Source organism: Pelodiscus sinensis, chromosome 1 (genome assembly GCF_052426305.1).
Source record: "Pelodiscus sinensis isolate ZL-2025 chromosome 1, ASM5242630v1, whole genome shotgun sequence".
Lineage (NCBI taxonomy): Eukaryota > Metazoa > Chordata > Testudines > Trionychidae > Pelodiscus > Pelodiscus sinensis.
Window position 1 is genome coordinate 16,304,349 of NC_143052.1, and position 26,789 is coordinate 16,331,137.

General features: G+C 45.0%; 1 protein-coding gene across 2 annotated transcripts in view; it reads right to left on the reverse strand.

Annotated features, from left to right (window-relative positions):
- Nucleotides 1-26,789, reverse strand: part of FRMD4A (FERM domain containing 4A) — a 436,582-nt gene that overhangs the window by 333,933 nt on the left and 75,860 nt on the right. Inside the window, exon 1 of one of the 2 annotated variants that reach the window (XM_075926044.2) lies at nucleotides 11,781-12,167. The exons of the other annotated variant lie outside the window; for it this stretch is intronic. Coding sequence (XP_075782159.2) covers nucleotides 11,781-11,846 — 66 coding nt within the window. The 5' untranslated portion in view covers nucleotides 11,847-12,167. Of the gene's footprint in view, nucleotides 1-11,780; nucleotides 12,168-26,789 lie in introns of those variants that run through there. 2 annotated transcript variants of the gene reach the window in all.

Here is a 26,789-nt window from a genome sequence, read left to right on the forward strand (position 1 = left end):
TTGGGGAACAGGGAGCGGCCTTTGGCCTTTACATAAACTAGAGAGGAGGAATTTGGCAGCAATGCTATGTTCCCACATCACAGTCAGGCTGCAGGAGCTGGATGTGACATTTACAGACATGCTAATCTATTGATCTGGACCATTACCAGATTGTAGTTTTTGTTAGTGGCCAAATCTGAGCACCCATGACTCTAAGGAGAGATGCAAGCGTTCAGCATCAGGCCCAAGGTTATTAGGAAATTGATTCTGCATGGTACTGAGCATGTTGAGAATCCCTCGGAAGTACTCAGAACCTATCGGGCTTCTGCTCTACATAGGACTGTACTATGCCTGAGTGACATATGGATTATGTCAAACAACACTGACGATTTATTTTCTTTCGTTCTTCATGCTTTGTAAGTTTCTCCCTCTTAGCTTTACAATTAAACTCACACTTGTTAAAAAAAGATCTCAAACTGCTGGAAAGCCAGGAGTGAATTTTCTCAAGTGAAACCACATGGTTAGAGGGAAGGCAGTCCTGACACGAGGTCATTTGAGAGAGCCGAGAAGTAAAGGTATCTTGAGAGTTTTTAGGAGATTCTAAAAGGGCCCTACGTCCCTCAGAAAAATGAGGTTATTAAATGAGATGGCAGTTTACTGGCGAGAGCCTGTAAGTAGAGGATGATGGCTACTTCTCTCCTAATAAAGTGAAAATTGCATTTGTACACATTTAAAGGGGCTTTGCCAACACTGTCAAAATAAAATGAACCCATGTATTTAATTATATGCTTCAACCTTCATAGCTTTTAAGGCCAGATGAGACCATTATGCTCATCTAGTCTGACCTCCCCCTCAAGCAGACCAAAGTACCTCATTTTTGTAAGCCTATAATTTCGCTTGGAGCTACAGCATCTCTATTAGAATGACATCCAGTCTTCCTTCCAGGACACATCAAGAGATGGAAAGTCCATCACATCCCTAGTAAGTTGGTCCAGTAGTTAATGAGTCCCGGTGTTCCTTGTATTACTTATAATGCAATACTTTAATCTAATTCACAGCTCTCCATTCACACGGTCTACTTTGCCCCTTTCACTTAGCTTAGCCAAGTCAATCTAGAGTGCACAGTTTCACTTTTTGGTTTTCTTGCTGTACCAGCATGGTTACTGGTCATTCAAATTCTACCCCCCTATTGTAACCTCTGTTGGTGACACCCAGTTTGAGCTTGGTCAAACATGGGACTCCCTAGCTGGTCCGATCCAAAGTGTCCGAAGGAGAGAACACCACACTGGAGAATTACTCCCTGTTTTGTAGGAAAATTCATAAAATAAATCCCTACTCCCCTCTCCCCACTTCTTTTCACTGGCATTTTTTATTGGGATCATTACAAATAAATTCTATTCATATTAGATTTTATAAAATCTCTTTAAGTAATACGTTCTCCCCTGCTCCAAACATAGGTGCTGGAACTAGGGATGATGAGGGTGCTGAAACACCCCCTGTCTTGATGTTATATACAAACAGGGTTCACAATTTGGTTCAACGGCTCTCAGCATCCCCACCATACAGACTGTTCCAGCATCCTTGCCTCCAAATCTACTTAACAGTCTCCCCAAGGACCCAATCCTGCAAGCTGTTGAGAAGTGACTTGGAAGTGCTGAAAAAACTCAACACCACTGCTCATCAACAACTAAGGTCCTGTTGCTGCTCCCATCCTGTCCAATGATAACACTCCCATTGACTTCAACAGTGCAAAGCCAGACCTGAAATGAGTCTTTATTCTGTTGCTTTAAAGCCAGGCAGAGGATGCAGAAGGTAAATTGGAGGATGTTGTTAATGCCAAAGGGAATCTCATTAGGGACCACTTCAGAGATCTGATTCCTCTGATAAATAAATAAATGAGAATATCAGCTATTTCACAGGGGCCGACTTAGCAGTTGCTGGCTTACATTATGCATGATTTGTGACGGCTCAAAGTACAAACTAGCTGCTTACTCTTCCATTAACGAGTCCCGGCAGTTCAGCTCAAGCAGGCGATTTATTGCTGCTACGTAGGTTAATGGATCACTTTACATTTTGATAATGCCTTATCATTGCGTCTGGTATTAAGAGCAATGTAATCGCTTTGTAACAGAGCCTCAATAGCTGACAAGATAACATTTTGGGTAATGGGAGCAGAGAAGGAACCCACCTTGCAAGGGGTTTGCTTTGTGGATTTGTTTTCTAGTAATTTCCATTACAACCTTCTCCCGACAAACTTCCCTACCTGTGTTGTCGCTGAGTACGGATTTTGATAACGGGTATTGATCGCCTGTGTTTATGAAGTGGACAGAGTATAATGTAAACTGTGTAATTGCACTGACAATGAGAAAATAAACACTCTTATCTATAGTATTGATTGCCAAGACTATCCACTAGATATATTTTGCTGCCAGAACATGGACTCTATGTGACATGATGAATATAGCCCGGCAAATATGCAGATATCTGCTTTAGAACCGTGGGTATCTGCTTCCGTGGATGTAGATACAGATATCCACGACTCATTGTGTGGATAGGGATTTGGATGCAGATACAAAGCTTGCATTTAGGACTCTGACAGTCTGTGGATATCAAATTTTGTATCTGTGCAGGGTTGTAGTGATGGGGATGTTTGCTCATTGTGGTACAAGGCAACAGAGACCCTGACAATGTCTTGGTACCTCAGACTGCAACATGTAAGTCATGATGCTGGAACAATTTTGATAGTGGGAGTGCTGGGAGCCACTGAACCAAAGTGTAAACCCTGTATGTGATGGAAACCACTTCAGTCCAGGGATGTAGTCACATGCCCAGGACCCTGTATGAAGAATCATAGAATCCTAGAACTGGAAGGGACCTCGAGAGATCATCAAGGCCAGGCCCCTGCCCTCACGGCAGGACCAAGCACCATCTAGATCATCCCTGATAGACACCTATCTAACCTGCTCTTAAATATCTCCCGTGATGGAGATTCCACAACCTCCCTAGGCAATTTATTCCAGTGATTAACCACCCTGACAGGTAAGAAATTTTTCCTAATGTCCAACCTAAACTTCCCTTGCTGCAATTTAAGTTCATTGCTTCTTGTCCTATCCTCAGATGTCAAGGAGAACAATTTTTCTCCTTCCTCCTTGTGACACCCTTTTAGGTACTTAAAAGCTGCTATCATGTCCTCTCAGGGTATGTCTATACTACAGCGTTTTTCCAGAAAAATGTCAGTTTTCCCGGAAAAAATACACTTATGTCCACACTGGTATTGCATTCTTTCGACAGAAAGTCAAAAGAACGGAGGGGTTTTTCTGACAGCGGTAAACCTCTTTCTACGAGGAAGAAGTCTTTTTCCGAAAAAGCTTTTTCGGACGAATAATGAATAATAAGGAACGTAGCCATTTGGTCACAATATGCAGCCATAACGTCATTTTCCCCCACATAAGTGCTGGTGCTAATAAAGTACATGAAGTTTCTTTTCCTTGTTGTTATTATGTTAACTCTGCTGGGACCTGGGTACATGGTCAGATTGAATATCAGCTGTTTCTCAGGACGACAGGAGGTGAGGCACTCTGGAATCCAGCAATCTCCACTGACCCTATCAGCTGACTGCTGCTGCTGCCATTACTGTTTCTGTATTGGGCTAAGAAATTACAGCTCCACATACCAGCAGCCCCATTACTTCCAGCTAGATATAAGGGTCCATCATTACTCTCACCCCAGCCCTGGTCTTTTTGGCCTACTTGGTGTAGTGGGGGAGTGTTAGGCTGTTGACTTTGGAAAGGCTGCAGTTAGAGTGGGAGACGCACTGTGGATTGGTTGGTCTGCTTTGTGCCTGTCTGATGACTGAATCCCCCACGAGGCAACAGGGATCAGTCAGGTGTTTCTCATCCACGCTGAGGTTCTACCTGGCTTGAGATGGGAATTCAGCATTCTTCCTTCAATGATCCTTGCCCTGAATACTGCCATCAGAGTTCTGCTATGCTGCCTTCTTAGCTTGGTACAAAGCCTTTTTTCTCAGGCCACTGCATTGCAGACTCTTTCAAGCTCCCTTTTCCATCAGGGTTATTCTCTCTTTGCTTCTGGTTCTGTGGGAGAAGCCGACTTTCTGGGTCAATGGCTCCAGGACTGATGAGCAACTGGTTTAAACATGCACAGCCCCCTACATATCTAGCGACAAACACCTCAATATTCATTTGTGCCCTAGACAACTTGGGTACAGCCATCAGATTTCTCCATGGACCCCAGACTTCCTGGGTCTATTGTTAAAACCTTCCGAAGTAGTCAATGGCCTGGTCTCACATTTGTGTCCTTAGTTTTGGCCCGTTCCTGCCTGTGAATCATCTGCTTGGCTAGAAAACACAGCAGAGTGTCCTCTCGACAAGCAATTCCTGGGAAGCCCACTGGCGGTGACAGCTAATTAGGAAATGTCATGTCTGATGTTTCCCTTTCATCTCCTCTCACAGAAGCCACACAAGCCAACAAAGCTCTCCAGTGCCCTTTTGTAAGAAGGGAAAGGAAGTGTCAATATGGCAACAGCTGCCTTGCAGATAGTGGGCTGACAGCATAACAAGAACATTATGTGTTGGGAGGAAGCTGTGGAAAATGCAAGGCGGATGCAAATTTTTAGCCTCTGCAAAAAAAATTAAAAAAAATCATAATCAAGTGGAATATTATTAGCTTCACAAGGGAAGCACGAGACACAATTTTGCCAAATCCTGCCCTGACTACCACTCTGTAAAACTCTGTGGAGTTTCTCCAGATTTACACTGGTGCGACCGAGAAAGCTTTTATTCTGGTGTCCTCAATGCAGTTAACATGGACCTTCCAGTTAAAGAGTACCTAAGGCAGAAGAACATAGAAGAACTGAACTTCCAGGACCAATAAGTGACAATGGACCCAATCCTGCCAGGGGTGCTGGAACAATTTTGATAGCCATTGAGCCAAACTGTAAACCAGAGGTGGGGAATATCAAGTCCAGGGGCCACATTTGGCCCCTGGCTTGCCTGGATCTGGCCCCTGAGGCTCAGACCCCTCCCCCCAGCATCAGGGAGCTTATGCTGGTGCACCAGCCCCCCTATTGCCCCACTGCAGGGCTGAAGCACACAAAATCTACTAGGCTGGGCCTCCCCTAGGCTCTGGTAAGCAAGGGGAATGTGGGGAGTGTCTTTCTCCTCAATTGGGGACCACATCAGTGAGGGTTTTTTGGTTTTTTTGCTTCTCACTTGTGTGTGGGCCCTGGCTCATTTTTCTGTGGGTTAGCAGTCCCTGACCCAAAAAAGGTTCCCAGCCCCTGCTATAAACCCTGCATATGATAGAAACTACTTCAAGCCAGGGGATGCTACACTCTCAGATCCAGCACCTTGCAATCCTTGCTGAAGTCAGTCACAGTCAATGACTGGACTCCTAGGCTATGTCTACACTACGGAGAAGATCGACCCTCTGGAGGTCGATCTTCTAGCATTCAATTTAGTGCAGGGGTGAGGAACCCTTTTTGGGTAAGGAGCCACTGACCTAGGGATGTAAGGGTATGTCTACCCTAGCCCCCTAGATCAATCTAGGGAGGCTAATGAGGGTGACCGAAATTGCAAATGAAGCACGGGATTTAAATGTCATGCGCTTGATTTGCATGTTCCCGGATGGTCACCATTTTAGAAATTGACAAGCCCGAAGTAACTGCCAGCGTCTACACGCGGCAGTGAAACAGGATTCCGAAATAAAGCCCTAACTCGAATTAGCTGGTAAACCTCATTGCAGGAGGAATATCAGCTAATTCGAGTTAGGACTTTATTTTGGAATCCCATTTCACTGCTGCGTGTAGACAGGGTCAATAACTTCAGGCTAGTCAATTTCTAAAATGGTGACCGGCCGGGAACATGCAAATCAAGTGCGGGATATTTAAATCCTGTGCTTCATTTGCAATTTCGGTCGCCCTCATTAGTCTCCCTAGATTGATGTGGGGGGCTAGTGTAGACATACCCTTAGTGACTAGTTGACTATCCGATACGCAAATAGTTAATGGATAGTTGAGTAGCTACTCAGCTAGTCGCTTCCCCCTGCCTTGCTGCCTCTATCAGAGAGATAGCCCCTCGCTGACGTGGCCCCCAACTCAGAAGACGACAGACTCTCCCCACATTCCCCTTGGCACACCAGAGCCTAGTGGGGCACAGGCTAGTAGATTTTGTGTGCATCCAGCCCTTGGGCCTTAGGTTCTATTCCCTCCCCCCGATTTACCAGGTCTAGTGTAGACCTCCAGATCGACCCCTGCTAGCACTCCTCCTTCTGGGAGGAGTAAGGGAAGCCTATAGGAGCACGTGCTCCCATCAGCCTCCTGCAGTGTAGACACTGCAGCGGCTCGGTTTAAGGTAAGCTGGATTCAGCTACGCATTTTCCACCCTATGATAAAACTGTGTGGTGAGCTGTGCAGTCCTGGAGCCTTCAAATTCCACTTACCTGGGGGGAGGGGTGTTACTGCCCTATGAGATTCGGTATCATTCAATAAAGCGTGTTCAAGAAAAGAAAAGAAAAGAAAAGAAAAGAAAAGAAAAGAAAAGAAAAGAAAAGAAAAGAAAAGAAGCCCAATCCTCTGACACAGGAGAAGTGGAATTTTAATGCTTCAGCGTCATACACTCCAGTTACCCAGCCTTGTAGGCAACATCGTGGTTTGGAGCCATGGAGACAACAAGAGGATTGAAACAGCAGCAGTGATAGATCGCTTCGGTCTGAAAGCCATGAAAGTGATGTTAATAAAGATGCCTAATTTGAGCCGTTCTTTAGGATCCTTCCAAAGAGGTTCTTTTTATTAGATAGCAGATCTGTCTGCCTGAGCTCACTTCATTTACTCTGGTCTGGGCCAGTACTAAGCTGAGTATTATTTTTCCTCATAATGGTAAAGTGCTAGGTAACAAACAAATGAATGTAGATCAACTTGGCCACTAGAATGATCTATTACAACAGCATGTGCTTCCCATTCTGCCTGCGCTTCATATTGTATTTCATGTCAGTTTTTCTGTCTCCGGTCTCAGAGGATCTTTATCGCCCCGAATAAAAAGACAGTCTCAAGCCAAGGAGGACAAGCGCAGCCACAGTGCATGGCAAGCTGACGTACAAGATACAAGCAGCGTATCACTGGGATTTTGGTCAGGAGATGGTACCTGACCCTATCAAACAAAATGACACTACATTTGTAACATCCAAGCTTAATTATGGCAAGCCCCTATGTCTAGTCATGAAGCTTACAGCTCATTCAGAACACTGCAGCCTTGCTGTTCAATGGGATTATATTGGCCTGATTTGCCATTGTATGCAGTGATTCTCCTCAGAGCAGAGTCTCCTGACTTTTAAAGTAACATGTTACACTGGGTGGTTCAATGGCTGTGGGGATTGAACTTAGAGCCTCAAGAATATAAAGCATAAATCGTTTTGAGATAGGGTAGCCACCTCTTAGTCAGGCCAGTACTAAGCTCATTATTTTCTATATGGGACCAATCTACCAACCGAGGGAGACAGAGGACCATACTGAGTTGGTGTGGGTTACGCATGCATAGAATTGGACCAAACTACTTGACAAAGCAGCTCTTTGCAGCCAGAGCCTCCATCTGACAGCGACCTTCTCCTGGGAGAACGCAAAGTTGACCAGTGAGGGGGATGGAGAAATTCATGAGTATAGGATGTGGAGCCTTTAGAGAGAATGGATTAAGACAAAGATTTTATCACTAAAAGGAAAAAGAGTGAGCACCAAGCTCATCACACCGATAGCTAAATACAAAACTGTGTTTTCACCCAAGCATTCCCCCAGCACTACCCTTACTTGCATCAATAGTCCTACTCTTTCCAGAGCCTTTCTTTTGCTGACAGGGCTGATGATAAGCAGATACTGCGAAGAGGCGCTCAGATACTATGCCAATAGAGGCAAATATGAGAATGTAGATTGGGGTGGTCAATAATTTTGGGCCGGGGGCCCCAGGCCACCCAGAAGGGGTGGGGCCTAAACTGGAAGGGGCGGGACCAGGATACTTCTGGGCTATCCCACCCCCAGACCGTGATTGGTCTGGGGGTGGGGGAGCCCCTTTGCCCCCTCCTCCCCACTAGGCAACCATGCCCCTGGCAGGACGGGAAGAGGCTTCCCACGCTCCCCTTCCTCCAGGCCAATCAGGGCCTAGGCCGGGGGAGCGCGGGAAGCCTCCTCTCGCCCTGCAAGGAGCATGTAGCATTTTGAAGTGCCACATGCTCCTTGCAGGGCCAGGGCAAGGTGAAGGAAGCTTCGCGCCGCTCCCCCGCCCCCAGGCCCTGATTGGCCTGGGGGCGGAGGAAGCGCAAAGCCTCCTCCCGCCCTACCCCTGCCCTGCAAGGAGCACACGGCACTTCAAAGTGCCACGTGCTCCTCAAAGGGCAGGAGGAGGCTTTGTGCGCTCCCCTCATGCCCCCAGGCCAATTACGACCTGGGGGCAGGGGAGCTGCATGAAGCTTCCTTCGCCCTGCCCCTGCCCTGTGTGAGTGTACGACACTTTGAAGTGCTGTGTGCTCCTCGCAGGACTGAGGAAACTTTGTGCAGCTCTCCTGCCCCCAAGCCAATCAGGGCTGGGAGCGCGTGATGTCTCCTTCCATCCTGCGAGGAGCGTGTAGCACTCTGAAGTGCTGCATGCTCCTCACAGGGCAGGAGGAAGTTTCGTGCTAGGTGGCCTGGTGGCGGGGGAGTGGCAGGGCCTCTGCGGGTTGGATCAACCCGCTTGGAGGGCCGGATCCGGCCTGCGGAGGCCCTTTTGCCCACCCCGATGTAGATAGTGGTCAGGTATCAGCTGACAGGGCAGAGAGACATTGTGATTTCTAATGTAGAAATGGTTCCCAACCAGATCCCAAGATCAGAACACAGGAGCATTTGGTTCCAGAGCTGAACTTTGTGGCTAAGACCTTCTGTCAGTTCTAGAGGTCTTCACCTAACATAGAGCCCGCTATTACAATGCTTATGAAAGACACGGGGAAAATGAATATAAAAGGACTTTGATCCAGCATGCACGTAGGGCCCAGTCCTGCAAAGTATCAAATGTTGCTGAGCTCTCTTGACTCCCATTGAGTTGAAGAGGACTGAGGCCACTTAGGCCTTGTCTGCACTAAACCGCACCATTGATCTAATCTATGTCACTTCAGCTATGCAAATAGCATAGCTGAAGGCAAGGTACTCACTGTAGCTTCCTGCATGTGGTAAGGTTGGCGGGGCAGCTCTCTCGTCAATGCTGAATAGTCTTTTCGTCCTGGTGGAGCTGATGTGAAAAATGGATATCCGGAAGATCAATTGCTGCATTGATCCCTGGTGTAGTGGAGACAACTTCGTACCTACCTTGGAAAATTGGCACTTAGGCACAAAGCATCCCCAATTATATAAATGTAGCTAGGGATTTTATTGTGTGTAAGGAGCTATGCTAATTTACACTTACTGAGAATCTCACATATATTTTATTTGGACTATTTTAACTTTTTTCCTGCGTGTTGTTGTAAGAACACTATAGAGAAAGACGGGCTTGACGAATGGGAAGAAACTAAAAATGGACATAGTTCAAACTCAAAAAGCTGTCACTACCCAGCTGCAGTGTCAGTACAGGCAGTCCCCGGGTTACATGGATCCGACTTACATCAGATCCCTACTTACAAACGGGGTGAGGCAACCCCGCACTAGCTGCTTCCCCTCAGCAGACCAGGGAGACGCGAAGCTAGCGCTCCCCCCAGCAGACCAGGGAGACGCGGAGCGGCTTTTCTCAGCAGACACCTCAGCTTGAGAATAAAGGACTGAGGTGTGGGAGAATAAAACTGAGCTCTGGAGAAATGTTTGGCTAGAGTTTCCCTTACAATATGTACCAGTTCCGACTTACATACAAATTCAACTTAAGAACAAACCTACAGTCCCTATCTTGTACGTAACCCGGGGACTGCCTGTAATGAGGAACAGAGAGTGGATTGCTCTCAGTGCCAGAGTTGATCTGTTTAGTTCGGGGTGAAGCATGGTTGCAGGACAGCATAGTAAGTTAGCATTATTGCTCAGGAGTGACCGGCTAAATGTGGGATTAAAAACAAGACACAATTGGCAACTGTTAAATTGACGGTAGCATTTCCCATGCTAATGACAGGAAATACTGTAAAGGCCACAATGTAAAGTACCTCAGTATGGTAACAGTGATAGAAATGTAGCCATGTTAGTCCGGTGTAGCTGAAACAAAAAACAGGGTTCTACATAGTCCTGTTTTTTGTTTCAGTATGGTAAATATCCATAGAATTGTAGCACTGAAAGGGACTTTAAGTGGTCATAATCCAGTCTCCTGCGTTGTTCAGGAACTTCAGTAAATCCGGAACCTTTCAGTAGCATTACTAGAACTAACTTGATTAAATGATTCAGAATTATGAGTAGGCTGAAATGTACTGTACCCCCAAATATTTTACAGTGATTGCAACAATCAAAAGAAAACATTAACTTGTCCACAGCTCCTTCTAGTGCACACAGATTCCCACAGATTGCTGATTGCATGAGAGATGAATGCAGAATCCTCTCCTATTCACAGTATTTTGCAATCTTAGTGTATTTCTTTGCACAACAGCCAGAAATGTTACACTTTGCACACTACTCAGAATGTGTTGCTATTCGAGAAAAGTCACTAGAAATCTAGTTTAAAATGTTTTGTATTTTTTAAAAACAAACTCATTTAAAAAGATGATGGGATTTTAATGTCGGATTCCCTAGAGCAGAGGTTTTCAACCTTCCTTATTTGCAGACCCCTAAAAAATTTTGAATAGTGGTATGGACCCTTTGGGGAATCTTAGGCATAGCCTGTGGACCCTAAGGGTTCACGGGCCCCGGGTTGAAAACCACTGTCCTAGAGTAAATCCAAAGTAGCTCCATTATTTTTAGAATAGGAGTCTTGGTGATTTCAAGGGAGAAACTTCAGAGTCTCACCAGAGTATAGTAGCAGAGATCAGACTCTGGACACAGGTAATGTACTTTGTAGGCTCACTAGTCTATTTTAAAAGTAAAACAAAACCCGCAAACCAAGGTCCATGATTTAACAGCTATCAAAATCCTAAAGACAAAGGCACTTGATACTGAAGGTACACGGTCTAAAACAGGGACGGGGAACCTTTTTTGGGTCACGGGCTGCTGACTCACAGAAAAATCAGTCAGGGCCCCCCCCCCCACACAAGTGAAAAGAAAAAAACAAAAAAAACCCAAAATCCTCACTGCTGTGACCCCCCAACTGAGGAGAAAGACACTCCCTTCATTCCCATCGCACACTAGAGCCTAGAGGGGTCCAGGCTAGTAGATTTTGTGTGCTCCAGTCCCATGGCGGGACAGCATGGGGGCTGGAGTGCCAGCATGGACTTCCCAATGCTGGGGGGAGCCCCAAGTGTCAGGGGCTGGATCCAGGCAAACTGGAGGTCGCATCTAGCACCCGGGCCTTAGAATCTCCACCCCTGGTCTAAATGCTCTGTCATTGTAGTTTTCAACCCTCCCTTCCATACAAATATTCCTAGAGCAAGTAAGTCCAAAGCCATCTCTCAGCTGTATAAATTCTATGAAACAAGCGCAAAATATATCCTGCCTCCTTGTCAGACTTTTCTTGTTTTGTATGTTATCCCTTGGAAGAAAAGACATTATTATTCCATAACACTCTGGGTATTTCTGGACATACTGTTTATCAGGAAACTGAAAGGGGTTAGGTCAATGAGACACTTTAATGTACCATTAAATTTGATGTCTCTTTCCGGATTATTAGCCTCTCGCTTTGAATAGGAAATTGTGGTTTACTTACAAACACATCCATTAGCAGGTGCTCCAGCGTAACTTCAATGTCTTCTAGTTTAGCTGCTAAAGTCATTGTGAAGGCAAATGTTAGTTTGGGTCCAGCAACCAGAAGAGCTCTCAAGAGTCCCAATACAAAGTGTCTATCTCTGAAGTGATCTCTTCAACGATAACAAATATGTTGTTTACAGATAAAGAAAAAACAGTGAAATAAACCATAACATCTGAGCCTGGGTAACTCTCAGATTCAGGGCTGCCAAACCTGAAACCTGTACTCACTCTGCTGACAGAGAGACCCAGGATTATTCCACAGGTGGAAAGCAAAAGTCCATACGTGTGGTCTCCCTTTTAGAACTTCACCGACAGACGTGCAGTGCTGCATCTGGGAGAGCACAACCGAATGAGACGCACCCAGAGAGCAAGCAACAGCGAGTAAGGGGAATAAATTGCCTTTGACTCGGACTGGTATTTATAGGACGACACGGTTTTGACTCCACTCCATTTCTCTGTTCATTTCTGACCTTTCACAAATGGCTCAGGACACTGGAACGTATTGTAAAACGGGGGCAGTAGGTCTCGCAGAAGTTGGCTGTGACCCGCGCCGGGCCAATTCACACAAGCACGCCATCAATAGTCCTTTGTCAGAGTGTATCAAGCTCTGTACTGTAGCTGGGGACAGAGGGGAGCACAGATGTGTAAAACACAAGGAAACGAAAGTTGTTTAGATACAAGTTTTTCCCTAGGAATATTATTACATACACTAACCCACTTCTAAAAGGACCAAAACAGAGGCGAAGCCATGGCCCTTGTTCAAGCTAGGGATGAACGGGAATAACCTAAAATGATCTCCCAGGATTCGAGCTCGCTACATGCTGAGCACCCCCAAATCTTTCCGCAGCCACTTTGGATCCTGGAAGGTTTTGAGGGTCTTTACTAGCTGCCTAATGCCATTAAACCCATGGACTTTATTGGGGAGCTGAGTGCTCAGGATTTTGCAACCCTTGGGCCCGTCAGGCAGGGCTGGATTAACTGTTCTGGGGGCCTAGTGCTAGTAGATTTTGGGGTTGAGGTGCAGGGTCTGGGCAGGAGGGAGGATGCCGGAGCAGGATGGGAGTGTGGGGTCTGGGCAGGAGGTACTAAGCAGGAGGTAGAGTGCAGGACAGGACTGGTGTGCAGCTGCAGGGTATGGATGGGAGACAGGGTGCAGGAGCAGGCTGGGGATGGGTGTGCAGGGTCTCAGAGGGGGAAAGGATGCAGGAGGGGGCACGGAATTGGAACACTTACCTGGAGTAACTGGGGGGAGGAGCGAACACATGGCTCTGTGCGATTCCTGGCCAACAGGCATGTCAGGAGTGGAGCTGCTGGTGAGCGCTGCTAACAGCAATGCACATGGCTCCAGCGGGGGGTGGGAGAAGGGAGAATGGCAGCATGCAGAGCTGCGTCCCCCGTGCCAGGCAGAGCTGCAGCACCCAGGGGCTTTAGAGGCTGCATCCCAGGGCCTTAGGCAAAGTGGGTGCCCCTAAACCCAGGATGCAGCCCTGACAGTTCCTTTCATAATCCAGCCTTGACATTAGGAGTCCAGGGCGCTGAGTGGTTTCCAGGTTAGAGTCTCATTTTTGATGTGATTTAAAAAACAAAACCAAGTCTGGAGCATGAGCCTAATGACTGGCCACCTCCCTGTTTCTCTGGGAGCCTGCTCCTGCTCCCATCTCAGTCAGTGGTGACGCAATCCTACTCAGGGAGCACTTTTCACCTGTCAATCTCAGATTGCTCTGCAAAGGAGGGAAAGAATCAGTGGGCCTGATCCAATGTAAATTCAATCAGTGAAAGTAGGTCTAATGATTTCAGTGGGTGCAGGATTGGGTCCATGACCCCTGTTTTACAGATGAGAAAACTGAGGCACAGGTAGGTAGAGCTCGGAACAAGACTTAGGTCTCTTGACTCTCCACTTATCTATCCCCTATTCACTGAACTGCACTGTCTCCCTTTGACACAAATGGCAGCACAATCAGTCTATATTTGGCTCTTTCAAACCCCTGTTTGTTTTAAATCTACTCAGACTCACTGATATCTTTTAAGTGGTCTTTCATGTGGCATATTTCAGAATTTTAAAAAACGAAGAGGCTTGACCAAAGAATTCAGAAACAGAAGCTCAACATAATCTATAAAAGGGAGAAATGGAGTCAGTCAATACAGGCTTCCGCCAACTTGCGATGCGATCGGTTCCGGAGATAGGGTCGCAAGTCGGGGGCGTTGTAACTCGAGTCCACATTTGCGACAGGCATTGTATGCCAAGGACGTAAGTCAGGGAATTGCAGGGCCAAGGACGTAAGTCGGGGAATTTCAGCCCCTTCCACACTTACAGAAAATGTCGTAAGTGCGGGGGGGGTCATACAGCGGGCTGTCGTAAAGCGGGGGCCTCCTGTATGCGTCAGTGGGACATTCATTCATAAATTCCATCTAAATGTTCTCAGAGTTGTAGCTGAAATCACATTTTCAGACATCTAGGACAGGCATGCGAACAGGATCTGACTCTGATGGGACACTTTACTAGACATCAGCATGATAGACCATTCGGGGCATGATGGATGGTTTCAATAGCAAAGATGGGTGTGTAATATGTTTTCCTGATGGACAAACTTGAATACAGACAAGCTCCCATAACCAGAAAATGGGCTAGCCTCTCCAGAAATAGACTCTGTGTCAGAGGAAACATCTTTAGCATAGCAGCTGCCTTCCGTAGCCTGTTCATCATGTATCTGCCACCCTTTTGTTAAAATGTTAATGAATTATGTAATTTCACTGACCTGGACAGAGCAGGTTTCTTAATTAGCAAAATATCAAACAAAAAAATGGTGAGGAACAGACTGGAGATTGCAAAATCTCAAAGAACCACAATCCAAAGTACAGTCTGGTCTTTCAGCCTAGTGCTAGAAATCTCATAAAAGCTGAACTTTGAAAAGAGCCAATCTTACAGATGCTAACCAGCATATGGCTTGCTACCAGGAGGAGTCATGTTCACGTTTATTGGGACCACATTTAAAGCACTATGCTCAGTAGAATGTATTTGTAGCATTGGGTCCCACAAGAGCATTGGCCCTTTAGAACTGCTGTGAGCCCTCTACTCCGGGTGAGGTCAATGAGAGCTGAAGGTACCCAGAATCTCACAGCTTTGCCACCTTGCAAGGTCAGACCCTGAACTCAAAGTCAAAATCCCAGCATTTCTGTAGCTCACCCATCAATACTCAAGGACTAACAATTCTGGGGCCGTGGACTACAGAGGAACTGAGTCAACTCCCAGTCTCAAAATGAACATTGATTTGGTTCAATGCAGCAATTCTGAAAGACTTACTTAGTTTCCCCCTGCAAGCTCTTCTGCAAACACTGACTAATTAATGGCAATTAGACTGACATGGGGTTAAAGTCATCCTTGGTGTCATGCCCCTGGAAACCAGTGACACTCCACCAGGAATGAATCATACATTTGTTCACCTTAAAACTAATGCGAGTATCTGACTAGACTGGCTAACAGAAGAACTTTCATTGCAGTGGAACAAGTGATTTCTTCTATATTTAGCACACAATAACTATCTGTTAAATACAGAAGTACTAATTTATAGATTCTCTTCTATAGAACGCCTTGACGTGATGGTACAGCATTTTGTTCAGGGCAAAATTAGATGGAACATGTAAACAGTGTCTTTTTACTCTTCCTATAGCTGCATTATAATATCGGCCAAAGAGATTAAACAACCAGAGATGTCTTCCAGGGCTCAAAATGAATTTCCTATCTGACAGAATCAATAAGATAAACACAGGCTCCTTTTTCTATTCACAAGGATGAATTTCAAAATTTCAAAACTAATAGACAGTGTCAGGCACAAATAAGGGAAGAATAGGATGATGGGAACCCATAATGACTTCTCTGCTTCTCTCTTGGTAGCCACCTGTCACTAACATGGCCACATGCTCCACCAGCTAGAGCAACGAAGTATTTCTGGCCTCTAAAGTAAGGTGAGCAGAATAATTTATGTGGCCTGCATGTTCCATTATCACACTCAGCGATACAATAAACTTTGTAATTAAAGATATTTATTAATCCATAACTGGTTGTATTACCAATACAGTACGGTAATATAAACAAATCTTTGTTTAGATGGTGCGAGCCTGACAGAACACAGATCAGCTCCCACTATTCTCCACAGGGCATGCGAAAGGAGCCTGTCCTCGGTTACTCTCAGAGGAAGCTGCTAGGCCATTAACACATTTGAAGATCTGGCTCTGGCCTTCAAAGAGTGACCTTTTCCCAGGAGTGAAGTCTCCACATCTCTTCACCTTAGGGTTGCCAGATGGTTGAAACAAAAATACCAAACATCCCCCACCCTCCAAAAAAAACACCAGGAAAAAATTCTGTTGAAGGAAAAAAAAAAGGGGGGGGGGGGGAGGACCAAAATGTTGAACAAAAAAAAAAAAAAAATTAAAATAAAACAGCATTAAAACAGCATGTTCCCTTTAAGAGCGAGTACAGGGATAGGAACAGGGGAGCGGTTGAGCACTAAGACCCAGGGGAGTCATTGCGTCCCCTTGGTCTTTTTGCCGGCAGCCATTTTGTGCCGGCAGCCTAGCAGAAGCAGGTAAGCATGGGGGTTGGGGTCCAAGCCTGAGCCCAAGTCAGCTGGCACCATCAGCCTTTGGTTTTTCATTACAGAATAGATATGCCCAGAGAGACAGGCCTAAGGTGTGGCGGGATGTCATAAAGGAAGATAAGCTAGCGTGTGGAGTAATAGATGCTCTGGCACCACTTTGGAGGGTGAGAACGTGTGGAATGGACCCCATTTGATGGGACGAAGGCAAGAAAGACGAAGAAAGATCCATCTGTCTCCCGCACCTCCAGATGGGACCATGCAGAGGGAAAATTATTCTGACCTTAGCAGCATGTCACCTTAGCTCTGACTGACTGCATCACTATAGGCATGGGGGGGTGACAAAAGGGACACAAACAATGGTATTAAGGTTGGGGAGGGGATTAAATTAATTACACGAGCCACTAAGAGGTGGCTAAAACCCTCCTTCCACATGGCAAGAAAAAGGCTGTAGAGATAATGTGTTATTCTCGAGAGGACCTGAAATCTATGATGCATTGGAATTGTAGAGTCCAACATGTAGAAAACCCAGTTAAAAACCAACTTAGTTATCAGTCACCGCTCCTGCCACAGGATGGGATCACTCTTATTTCACATGCTGCTTGGGTTCACCGCGATGGCCATTCACAGTATAGTAAATTGAAGAAGGAGTGTGGAAGTCTTACTGCTGACCGCTCACCCGCAGTAGGATTGACATGACTCCAGAACAGTGAAAAATGCAGCTTCCACATGACAACAGGATGAATGTTTTTATAAGAATCTTTCCAAATGGGAAGCACTGGCAGGCCCGAGATATTACCAAAAAGAAAAGCAATGACCCACACGGAGTTACCCTCTCAAGTTTAGCCACAATAGTCACTCAAGCTTTTAACAGCCTTGAAATACATATTTGTCTTCTCTCTCCTAGGAGCTTAGACCTGGGGAATCTGAGCTCCGCTCTGCACCCAGAAAACAGCTCTCTCCAACAACGAACCACAGGGAACAGTCCATGTCCATGACTTTGCTAAGACTGCCAGAGGGTGTGCTAATTGTCAGGGTAATTATTTTGAGATATGGATATCTGGCTATCTGGGCAGAGGCCACCTGTTCATTTCACATACAATGTTTCACTGAGCATGGCTGCCTGCAGAGGTTTTTTAAAAGCAGGAATGAAAACACCACCCCACTGGCGACATCCACCGTTTTGGCCCATCCACATCATCAGCCCCATTCTCCAATGTACATTTGGTTGGATCAACCTTTCAAGATTAAAATGCCACAGGGTAACTAACACTACTGAGTGATATCATACCAGTAGCTCCATCTGTGAGAACAGGCAGTTCTGACGGAAGCTGGAGGAAGCTCAGAACCTTTGAAAACCAGGTCACTTCCACTGAGATGTCTAATAAGGTCCGAGCTGCCTAATGGTAGCCCACATAAGTTTGATAACAGCGACCATAATTTCTACTTTATTTTGGTTGGACTTCTATGTCCCCTCACCTCATGCCCTAGCATAAGTGCTACTGTCTCCTTTCTCTTCTGTATCTGTTCTTTTTTCCTCCTGCTTTCCTTTACTCTTTCCCCCTACCCTCTGATTCCCTTTTGCTCATTGTATTAAGACATTTGCTTGCTTCCTACTTCTGGGAAGCTTCCATTCCCACTCTCATAGACTATAAGATTGGACACGATGTTCCCGCTACTCTTTTCCATCCATGTGCAGATATTTTCCATCCATGTACAGAATATTTTTATGTGCACAAAGGCATGTGCAATTGTGCACCACTCTAGAAACAAAAAGCCTAGCTGTAGGGGCTCTGCTAATCATCCGGGTAGTGTCTGAACCTCCTGATTGGCTGCACAAGCATACAGCTTACAGCTAACACTGGTTAGACAGGACCATCGCAATCACCTAGTATGTCTACACTGCAACACTATTTTGAAATAACTAGCGATATTCCAAAATCATTTAGTCTGCATCTATACAGCAGGCAGTTATTTCGAAATAGTGTCAACAATACTGTCAAGCTGAAGGACTTCTTACTCTGAGTCCTGTAACCCTCATTGTACGAGAAATAAGGTAAGTTGGAGGAAGAGTGCTCCATTTCCAAGTAACTGCTGTGTAGATTCTCCCTATTTCGAAATAAACTATTTCAAAATAAGATACGTAACTAACGTAGCTCAGTTTGCATACCTTATTTCGAATTAATTCCTGCAGTGTAGATGCACGCCTAATCTGATCTCTCACCCACCCACTCCTATAACAGACCCCTAACCTCTGGCTGAGTTAGTGAAGTCCTCAAATGATGGGTGAAGGACTTCATTCCCTAGTATGGCTACACTACCACCCTAGTTCGAACTAGGGTGTTTAATATAGGCAACCAGAGTTGCAAATGAAGCCCGGGATTTGAATTTCCCGGGCTTCATTTGCATGTTGCCGGGCGCCGCCATTTTTAAATGTCCGCTAGTTCCACGAGGAGTACAGGTAGCCTAATCCGAACTACCTAGTTCATGCCACGTGTAGCCACAGGCACGGAGTCCGAACTAGCGGACATTTAAAAATGGCGGCGCCCGGCAACATGCAAATGAAGCCCGGGAAATTCAAATCCCGGGCTTCATTTGCAACTCCGGTTGCCTACATTAACCACCCTAGTTCGAACTAGGGTCGTAGTGTAGACATACCCTAGAAGACTAAATGCAGATCAGGATGAAAGATTGACAGAGGGTGCTCCAGTGATTGTGATATCAAGTCATTAATGCTTTCATGACTACACTGAGGCTATGTCTACACTGCAGGCTTCTTGCACAAGAGCGCGTCCACACTGCAAAAAAGTGATGCGCTTTTGTACAAGAAAGTGTCCAAACTGCATGGATGCTCTCTCGCAAGAAAGCTCTGATTGCCATTAACAGAATGGCCACAAGGGCACCTGTACTTCTTTTGATAGGCTGTTTTTCCGCAAAAAAAACCCTGTTTCCCATCCACACACATCTTTTTGTGCAAGAGCTCTTGTGCAAAAAGGGATTATTCCTCGTAGAAAGAGGAATATCTATCCCGCAAAACCCCCTCTGTTCTGTCAATTCACTGTAAATTTTCTTGAGCAAAAACTTGCTTTAGGTGTGGACGCTCTGTGAGTTTTTATACAAAAACAGCTGTTTGTGCGCAAAAGCTCTGCAGTGTAGACATAGCCTGAGTGTTGAACGAGCAGATGTCTGGACTACAAGTCTTTGGTACTGTTCACCTGCACTCTGAATTAAGCACCGCCACAGGAACAGAGAAAGAAGATGATGGGGCTTTCCAGAAACCAAGGACAGCTTTCCTCCAGAAGACATGGGCTTAATGTCATCTAGATCAAGACTCATGCATTTTTCAGTGCTCTTCTTCCTTCCATCCTTCCCAACCCCTGGAATACTCTAGCCTAGAGGTCTGGCTCCCATGTCAGGACACCTACAGCCTTTATAGCACTGACATTGGTTTTGCTGTGGAATCTTGTTGTACTAAGACATTACTAACAGTATGATTTATTATATTTTCTGATCTTATACACCAGCAGATTCACAAGTCAATGTTTTGTTTGATTTGGCACCAATTTATGAAAAATCATAAATGTCTCATTGATCTCTCTTCTATTTCTCTTCTCAAGGTGACCAGTTAGCTATGGCACCATAACAAAGGAGACTTTACATCTAAATGTGTTGATAATGTTTACTGAGAAATCACCCCATCGCTCAGTCATTCAGGTAAAAATCTACAACACCAAGGTATGTCTATTATTCTACTTGCTGGCATTCCTCTTCAGCTTTTTCCATTATTGCAGCAAATAAATTACCTTATTCAAATGACTGAAATTTGACTGAGCCTGTATGAGATTGGGTTTATAATGGACCATTAATTTTATGCATTTTTGGCTCTGTACTGCTATGCTGGTTTGGCACATCACTTTCATTTGTCTGAACTGGGTTCTACCACAAACTTCACTGTCAAGAGAGCTGGCTTATCATAAAGATGGGTGCACAACTAAAACCCCACATTCAAAATATTCTGATGTCCAATCTGCATTCACATGTCCCAGTTGGACTCTCCCTTACGTTCCTGTCCCCAAACTTAAAAACCTGAGTCAAGATCCAGAATGTTTGCAGTGTGAGCTCATAGTGAACAGATGTTATAATGGGTTAATTTTAGCTGCCAATCCATCTCCCCCTGCAGTCCACTGACTTTAGTCGCAGGTGGATCATGTTCATAATTTCAACTGAGCGTTGCTCGAGTGAAATTCCCCGGCTGTAATAATGTCGAGTTAAACATTGACAAGCTGAAGTGCAGTGATGCGAAGATGAAGCCATTGCACTATGCAAATTAATAGGATGTTAATTTGTTCAGGAGAAGAACATCAATAGGAAGCACAGAGTATGTTTCTGGGCTGGAGTTTGATGAGGAAATGTGGAGCTCTGTATGTAATAAGGACAGGATGAAATATGTTTTTATGAGTTGTACTGATACTCAAAGTCTCTTCTCCATAGGGTGAGCAGACAGCAAGGGCTCGTCTAGACTACACAGAAGATTCAAAAGAGGATATGCAAATTCTCCAGGATTTGCATACCTTCTTCTGATCTCACTTTTGAAAGTGAAAGTAGTTGGGACGCGGCTTTTTCGGCAATCCCCTCCTTTTTCGAAAAGCTGCATAAACCTCATTTTTTGAGGAAAAGCAGCTTTCCGAAAAAGGGGGGGAGGTTGCTGAAAAAGCTGCATCCTGACTACTTTCCCTTTCAAAAGTGGAGCTCCGCTTTCAAAAGTGAGATTGGAAGAAGCTTTGCAATTTGTGGAATTTGCATATCCTCTTTCGAATTTTCTGCATAGTCTAGATATAGCCCCAGTGTGAAAAATTGGGACAGGTGGTGAGAAGTAATAGCTTCCTATAGAAGACAAACCCCCTAAATATTGGGACATCTGGTCACCTTACTTCTCTAGAATAAGAACATACAGTATTTGCAATTAATTAGCTTTTACAGAGGGGACTAGGTGTACCAGTGCAGCACTGAAATATTACTCTCCGTAAACCACCAGGGACACCCACTCTAAGGTCCCAGCTCTTCAGCCGCACCTCTTGAGTAAAGACCCATGTCTCTCTCTCTCCTGACAAGGAGTTTTCTAGGCTGCACAATTCTCTGTCTGTACTGGTGTAGGCACGGTATGAATCAATGCTTCCATTGCAGCCAGCTGAAACGGGAAAGAAATCCTAGGTATGGTTATGCTCACTCAGTTGCTTAGCCCTACAAGATATTCAACTGTTATGTAAACACAGTTCACGCTGGAATAGGAAAGAAATCCTAGGTGTGGTTATGTAAACACAGTTCACTCAGTTGCTTAGGCCTGATAGATAGTCAATTGTTAGAATGGTATTTTGCCTATTGTAACCAATTTGGCTGTTGTGGGGTTACAAACTGTGTTAACCTTAAATACAGGAATTATAAGCTATGACCACCAATGCTTGCCGTTATTGGGAATGCAGAAAAGCAGACTGTTTAAAACTCGGTTCAAAGGCAAGAAACTGTCAATGTAAAGAATCTTGGACAGACAAGGACTCCCCTTCCAAACTTTGTGAAGTCAAACTGGAGAGAAGGGCAGAGCTCTGAACCAGCAGGCTACATGCCCTCCGGACATGAGCTGTAAGACTGGTTCAACCTGTTTCTCTTCCCTACTCCTGTTCTAATGATAGAACTAAAACAGAATGGTATTCCAGTGCTGAAATCTTTTGGCTGGACTGTGCTGTGGGCCAAGAGCTGAAATCACTGAGAAACTGAAATCACTAGATTTGTCCCAGACCCAAATCCATCACAAGGCTGGAGCAGTGGCTGGGGGGCAGGCAACCGGCAAGAGCAGTTGACAGGCTGCTGGTGGGAGCAGCACTAAGGTGGCATTGCCCCACGCTCCAAGAGGGGAGACGTCATGGTGATGTACCTATAGGCTCTGGGTCGGCACTGACCAGACAGAGCAGTGAGTGGGGTGTTTGAAGTGGGGGAAAACCACAGTATATGAATTGGAGGTTTGACTAAAGAGCTGTAAGCAAAAGACTCTACCCTGCGGACTCTAGAAATGGTACCTTCCTGATGGGTTTTCTTTGTTCATGTGTGTTCCTGTAGGTTGATGCTAGATTACTATTATTAAACAGACTCTTTCTATCTCTGACTCAGTGCTTGCGAGAGGGGAAGAATTGTCTCGAAAGGCAGCCAGTGGTTAGGTTGCAATTTTCCCAGTTTACTGGCTGGGGGCTCGAGCCACATTGGTTACCTTGTTACAGAACCTCCCTAGATACTGAACCTAGCTCTTCTGGCAGCTGACTCCTACCGGCACAAGGGTTACACTGGGGTATTCCCAAAAAGCCAGGTTTCCTAGCCCAGCATCTATTCTTTACTTTCTTACTGAAGGCTGTGCATCAGGCCTGCTGATGGGGGAAAGCAAAGAGGGTGGTTACCCCTAGGCCCGGCCAATCAAAGGGCTCTGTGGCTCCCAGCCATCACTGCTCTTGCAGTAGCAGGAATCCCAAGCCCTTTAAATTGCCACCAGAGCACCGCACTGCAAACTCCTTGCAGCTTTGAGGGGAGGCGGCTGTGGCAGGCTGCCTGCACTGGCCATGCCCCTTCTGTGCAAGGTCCTTCCCCTTCCAGGAGCACAGATCTGCCCCCCACACCTTGCCCAGGGGCCCACAGAGACTGTTGGCTTCCCTCCTATGAGCAGTGTGATTGCTAGCAGCTTTCAGGTACCACACAGCCTCTTCTGAGCAAACATATTTATTCTTAAATGAAAATATATAAAAACCAATAAATGTTCCTGTATGCCTGCTAAAAGCTGACTAGAGGTCATCTGTCAGTCTTATGGGGCCTCAGTAGGTCAAAGCCCTTTAAACCATTCCATGGAAGGAGGCTGTTGTACGGTCTCTTTCCTGGCTATTTATCCAAAAAGTCCTTTCTTTGGCTGGTGGAGAATCCAGCCGGAACCAGAAAAAGTGAGCCTCGAGGTGATGGTGGTACTTCTCTGGAGGTGTTACAACTCCAATGAGATTGCCTAATCATCCCTAACCTTCCTAAATTCCTAGAGATATAGTGGTCACCCTCCCCCATGGAGGGCAATCCCTGTCCCAAAGTAATACATACATTTAATACAGTAAGATCTCCCAGAAGTTTTACAAGAAAAATTCCATCCCTATTTACAGATGGAGAAACTGAGGCAACAAGGGGTTAATTGCTCAGGACCATATACGAAATCAATAGCATAGCCTCATTTGCAGATTAACTTCTGTGCTTTAACCACTAGACATCACTTCCTTCCCAGACCATACTTCCTCCCCTGTTTCCCTTCTATTACCATTTACTCTGAAAGCTAATCAAAGATTCAATGGACATAAATCAGATATCCATAAAGGGAACATACAGAAACCTATTGGTGAACACTTTAATTTGCCTGGTCATTCATTAAGAAATCTTCAAGTTTCTGTTTTATTACAGACCAATTCCACGAGCCAAATACACAGGGAAGGGTTGGAACTATAATTCATTCACAAGTTTAATTCACGTGCCAATGGTTTGAGTCAAGATATGGGATGGCTGAGACATTATCAACCAACCAACAATGAAGGTGCCAGTGATTCTTTGTCCGTGTAGATTCTGGTGTTAGTACTCTTCCTCTCTAATTGCTAACTAATGGTCCTTATCTGCTTCTTTTAACTATCCAGTTTTTAGGTGCTTATAGATAGTTTTGCCTGTTACATACCTGCTTGGTTTTCCCTTTAATATTTATATATCCACTGCCTCTTTTTTTCCTCCCTCCACCCTCCCTTCTCCCCAATTTAGTTTCGTTCTGGACATACATACTCCGGTCATTTGAAGAAGTGGGCTGTGCCCACAAAAGCTCATGATACCATCTACATGTTTTGTTAGTCTTTAAAGTGCTATCATACTATTTGTCGTTTTTTTAAATTTATCCTGTACAGACTAACTTGGCTACCCCTCTGAAGCTTCTAATGTGAGTGTTATTCTTGTGGGAAGGAAGGTTTCCCCCTCCCCACTGGTTTTATCACACTGTGCTTGTATTTGTTGGTTCTCTCAGGCTGTGTCTACACAGCACCCTAAACTCAAAATAAGATATACAGTTTGTGCTACGCAAATTGCTTATTTCTAATCTATTTCGAAATAGCTTATTTTCAAATTTGGTGCATCTACACAGCATCAAATTTTGAAATAATGTTCTATCCCATAACCCTCATGCAATGAGGTTTACTGGGATGGTGAAATAGAATGCCCGTTACTGTGTAGCCAGGCGGTAGCTATTTTGGGATACCTCTGCAGTGTAGACGTACCCTCAGTGAACAATGGATTTTTAGCATATGGGACTTAGCAGTTTTTGGAAAAGGGTCCCTATGACGGGTTGAATTTTAAATCGATGTATAAAACAACTTATTGAGGACAACAGTTACCAAGTTTGCTCTCTCTTATTGTAGTTTTACACTGGGTTAACTCTATTGTAAATGGTGGAGTTATTCCCAATTTAGCCTGGCGTAAGAAAGATCAGAATAAAAGGACCAAGTGACCAACTTCTCTCTCCCGCCCTCTCGCTCAGTTGTGTGCCCTGAAATTCTGTGAGAAAGTACTGCAGAACATTTCTGCTTTATTCAAACAAAACAGAGCTCTTACTGTCCCCAAAAAATTCTTCAAAGGGTTTTATTTATGACAATCTCCTCACACATTGCGCTTCAGAAGTTTGGCTTTGACACAGGATTTTATTCGCATGCTTTGGGAATCACATCTCAAATTCTGCCCCTCTCTCCGCCTGTGTAACTCCTGAGCTGCTCCGTTGACTTCAGTGGGGTCACTTGGGGTTTGCACTGGAGTATTTGAGAGCAGAATCTGGTCTTTTGTCTCCTAGATTATTTCGATGCCCCAGAATTTTGGCTACAGATGAAGCTCCTTTTATAATTTGGAACCAGATGTTGACAGCAGCTATTCAGATATATTCATTTATTAATTCCTGGCTAGATAAGTATAATTCCATCCCAGCCAGTCTGTAAAAGTCTCATAAAAACTAGTTTCAGCTCCTTACATGTTATTTTGAAATTACACCACATATATATGGCCCCAGTCCTGCTATGACTGGAAGCAGTAACTCAATGCCTTCTGTATATCAATTCCTATCAGGCCCGCTGATGGGGGACAGAGGGCAGAGTTGCCCCAGGGACTGGTGATTCAAAAGGGCCTGGTGCCTCTGTCCCTTTAAATTGCCACCAGAGCATGGTGCTAAACACAGTGCTCCAGGAAACCATGAGGGATGCCTATTGGGGTCCTGGCATGGTGTTCTCTGGATGACACAGTCCTGCCCCTTCCGCCTGAGGTCCCATCCTTTCCAGAAGTGCAAAGCCACCCTTCCACCTTGCTGGAGAGTCTTTTGACGTGCCTGACTCCTATATTTTCTTCCCTCTCTTAGGATACATCTACACTACAGCATGGAGCGATGATCTGAGATTGATCTACTGGTGGTTAATTTAGCGGGTCTAGTTAAGACCCACCAAACTGACTGCAGATCATTCTCCTGTCAACCCAGTTACCCCACCCCAGACAAGAAGAGTAAGGGAAGTCAACAGGAGAGTTTTCCCTCATCAATCCCCTGCTCTGTAGAGCCTGCAGTAACTTGACTTCACGTTATTCATGTAGCTGGAGTTGCACAACTTAAGTTGACTGATTCTTGTAGTGTAGCTGTAGTCTCATTCATTCTTTACTGATTTCTGCTCAGTTAGAAAGGACAATGAATGGCAAGAAAGAGCAGGGAAAAAGCATTCAAAAATATCGCAAATCAGCTCTCAAAAACATTAACTTTACTTAAAACCAGAGCATAAATACCCTGGTTTGAAGTTTTTCTTTGCTTTCTGGTCTCAGAACCTTTAAGTTACTTTTGGGTCACGTTTTCAAGCTTTTTACCCTAATAAGGAGGGCTAGAAGCTTTTTCCCCTTTCTTCATCTAAAGAGAGCCAAGAGTCTCTTATGCTCCCCTGGCTCCAGGAGCTGGGTCTTAAGAAATACAAATAGTGTGAGTCACAATCGTTGGCAACAATGACAAGAACCAGAAAATGGATCAACCCACAAATTGACTAGAAACAAAAATGAAAGTGACTAGACTCTTTTCAGTGACCAAAACTGACATGTAAAGTTTAAAGATATGCCAGAATATAAAGAAATGGCACACAGATGTGGCTATACAGGACTTGTATCCCAGACAGTTCTTGGAATGTCACCTTTACAACCCATCCTACAGCTGGCATTCACTTTGGGTATGTCTACACTACAGTGTTATTTCGAAATAGCTTATTTCGAAATAACGCGTCTAGACACAAAATGCATTTCGAAATAGCGTTTTGCTA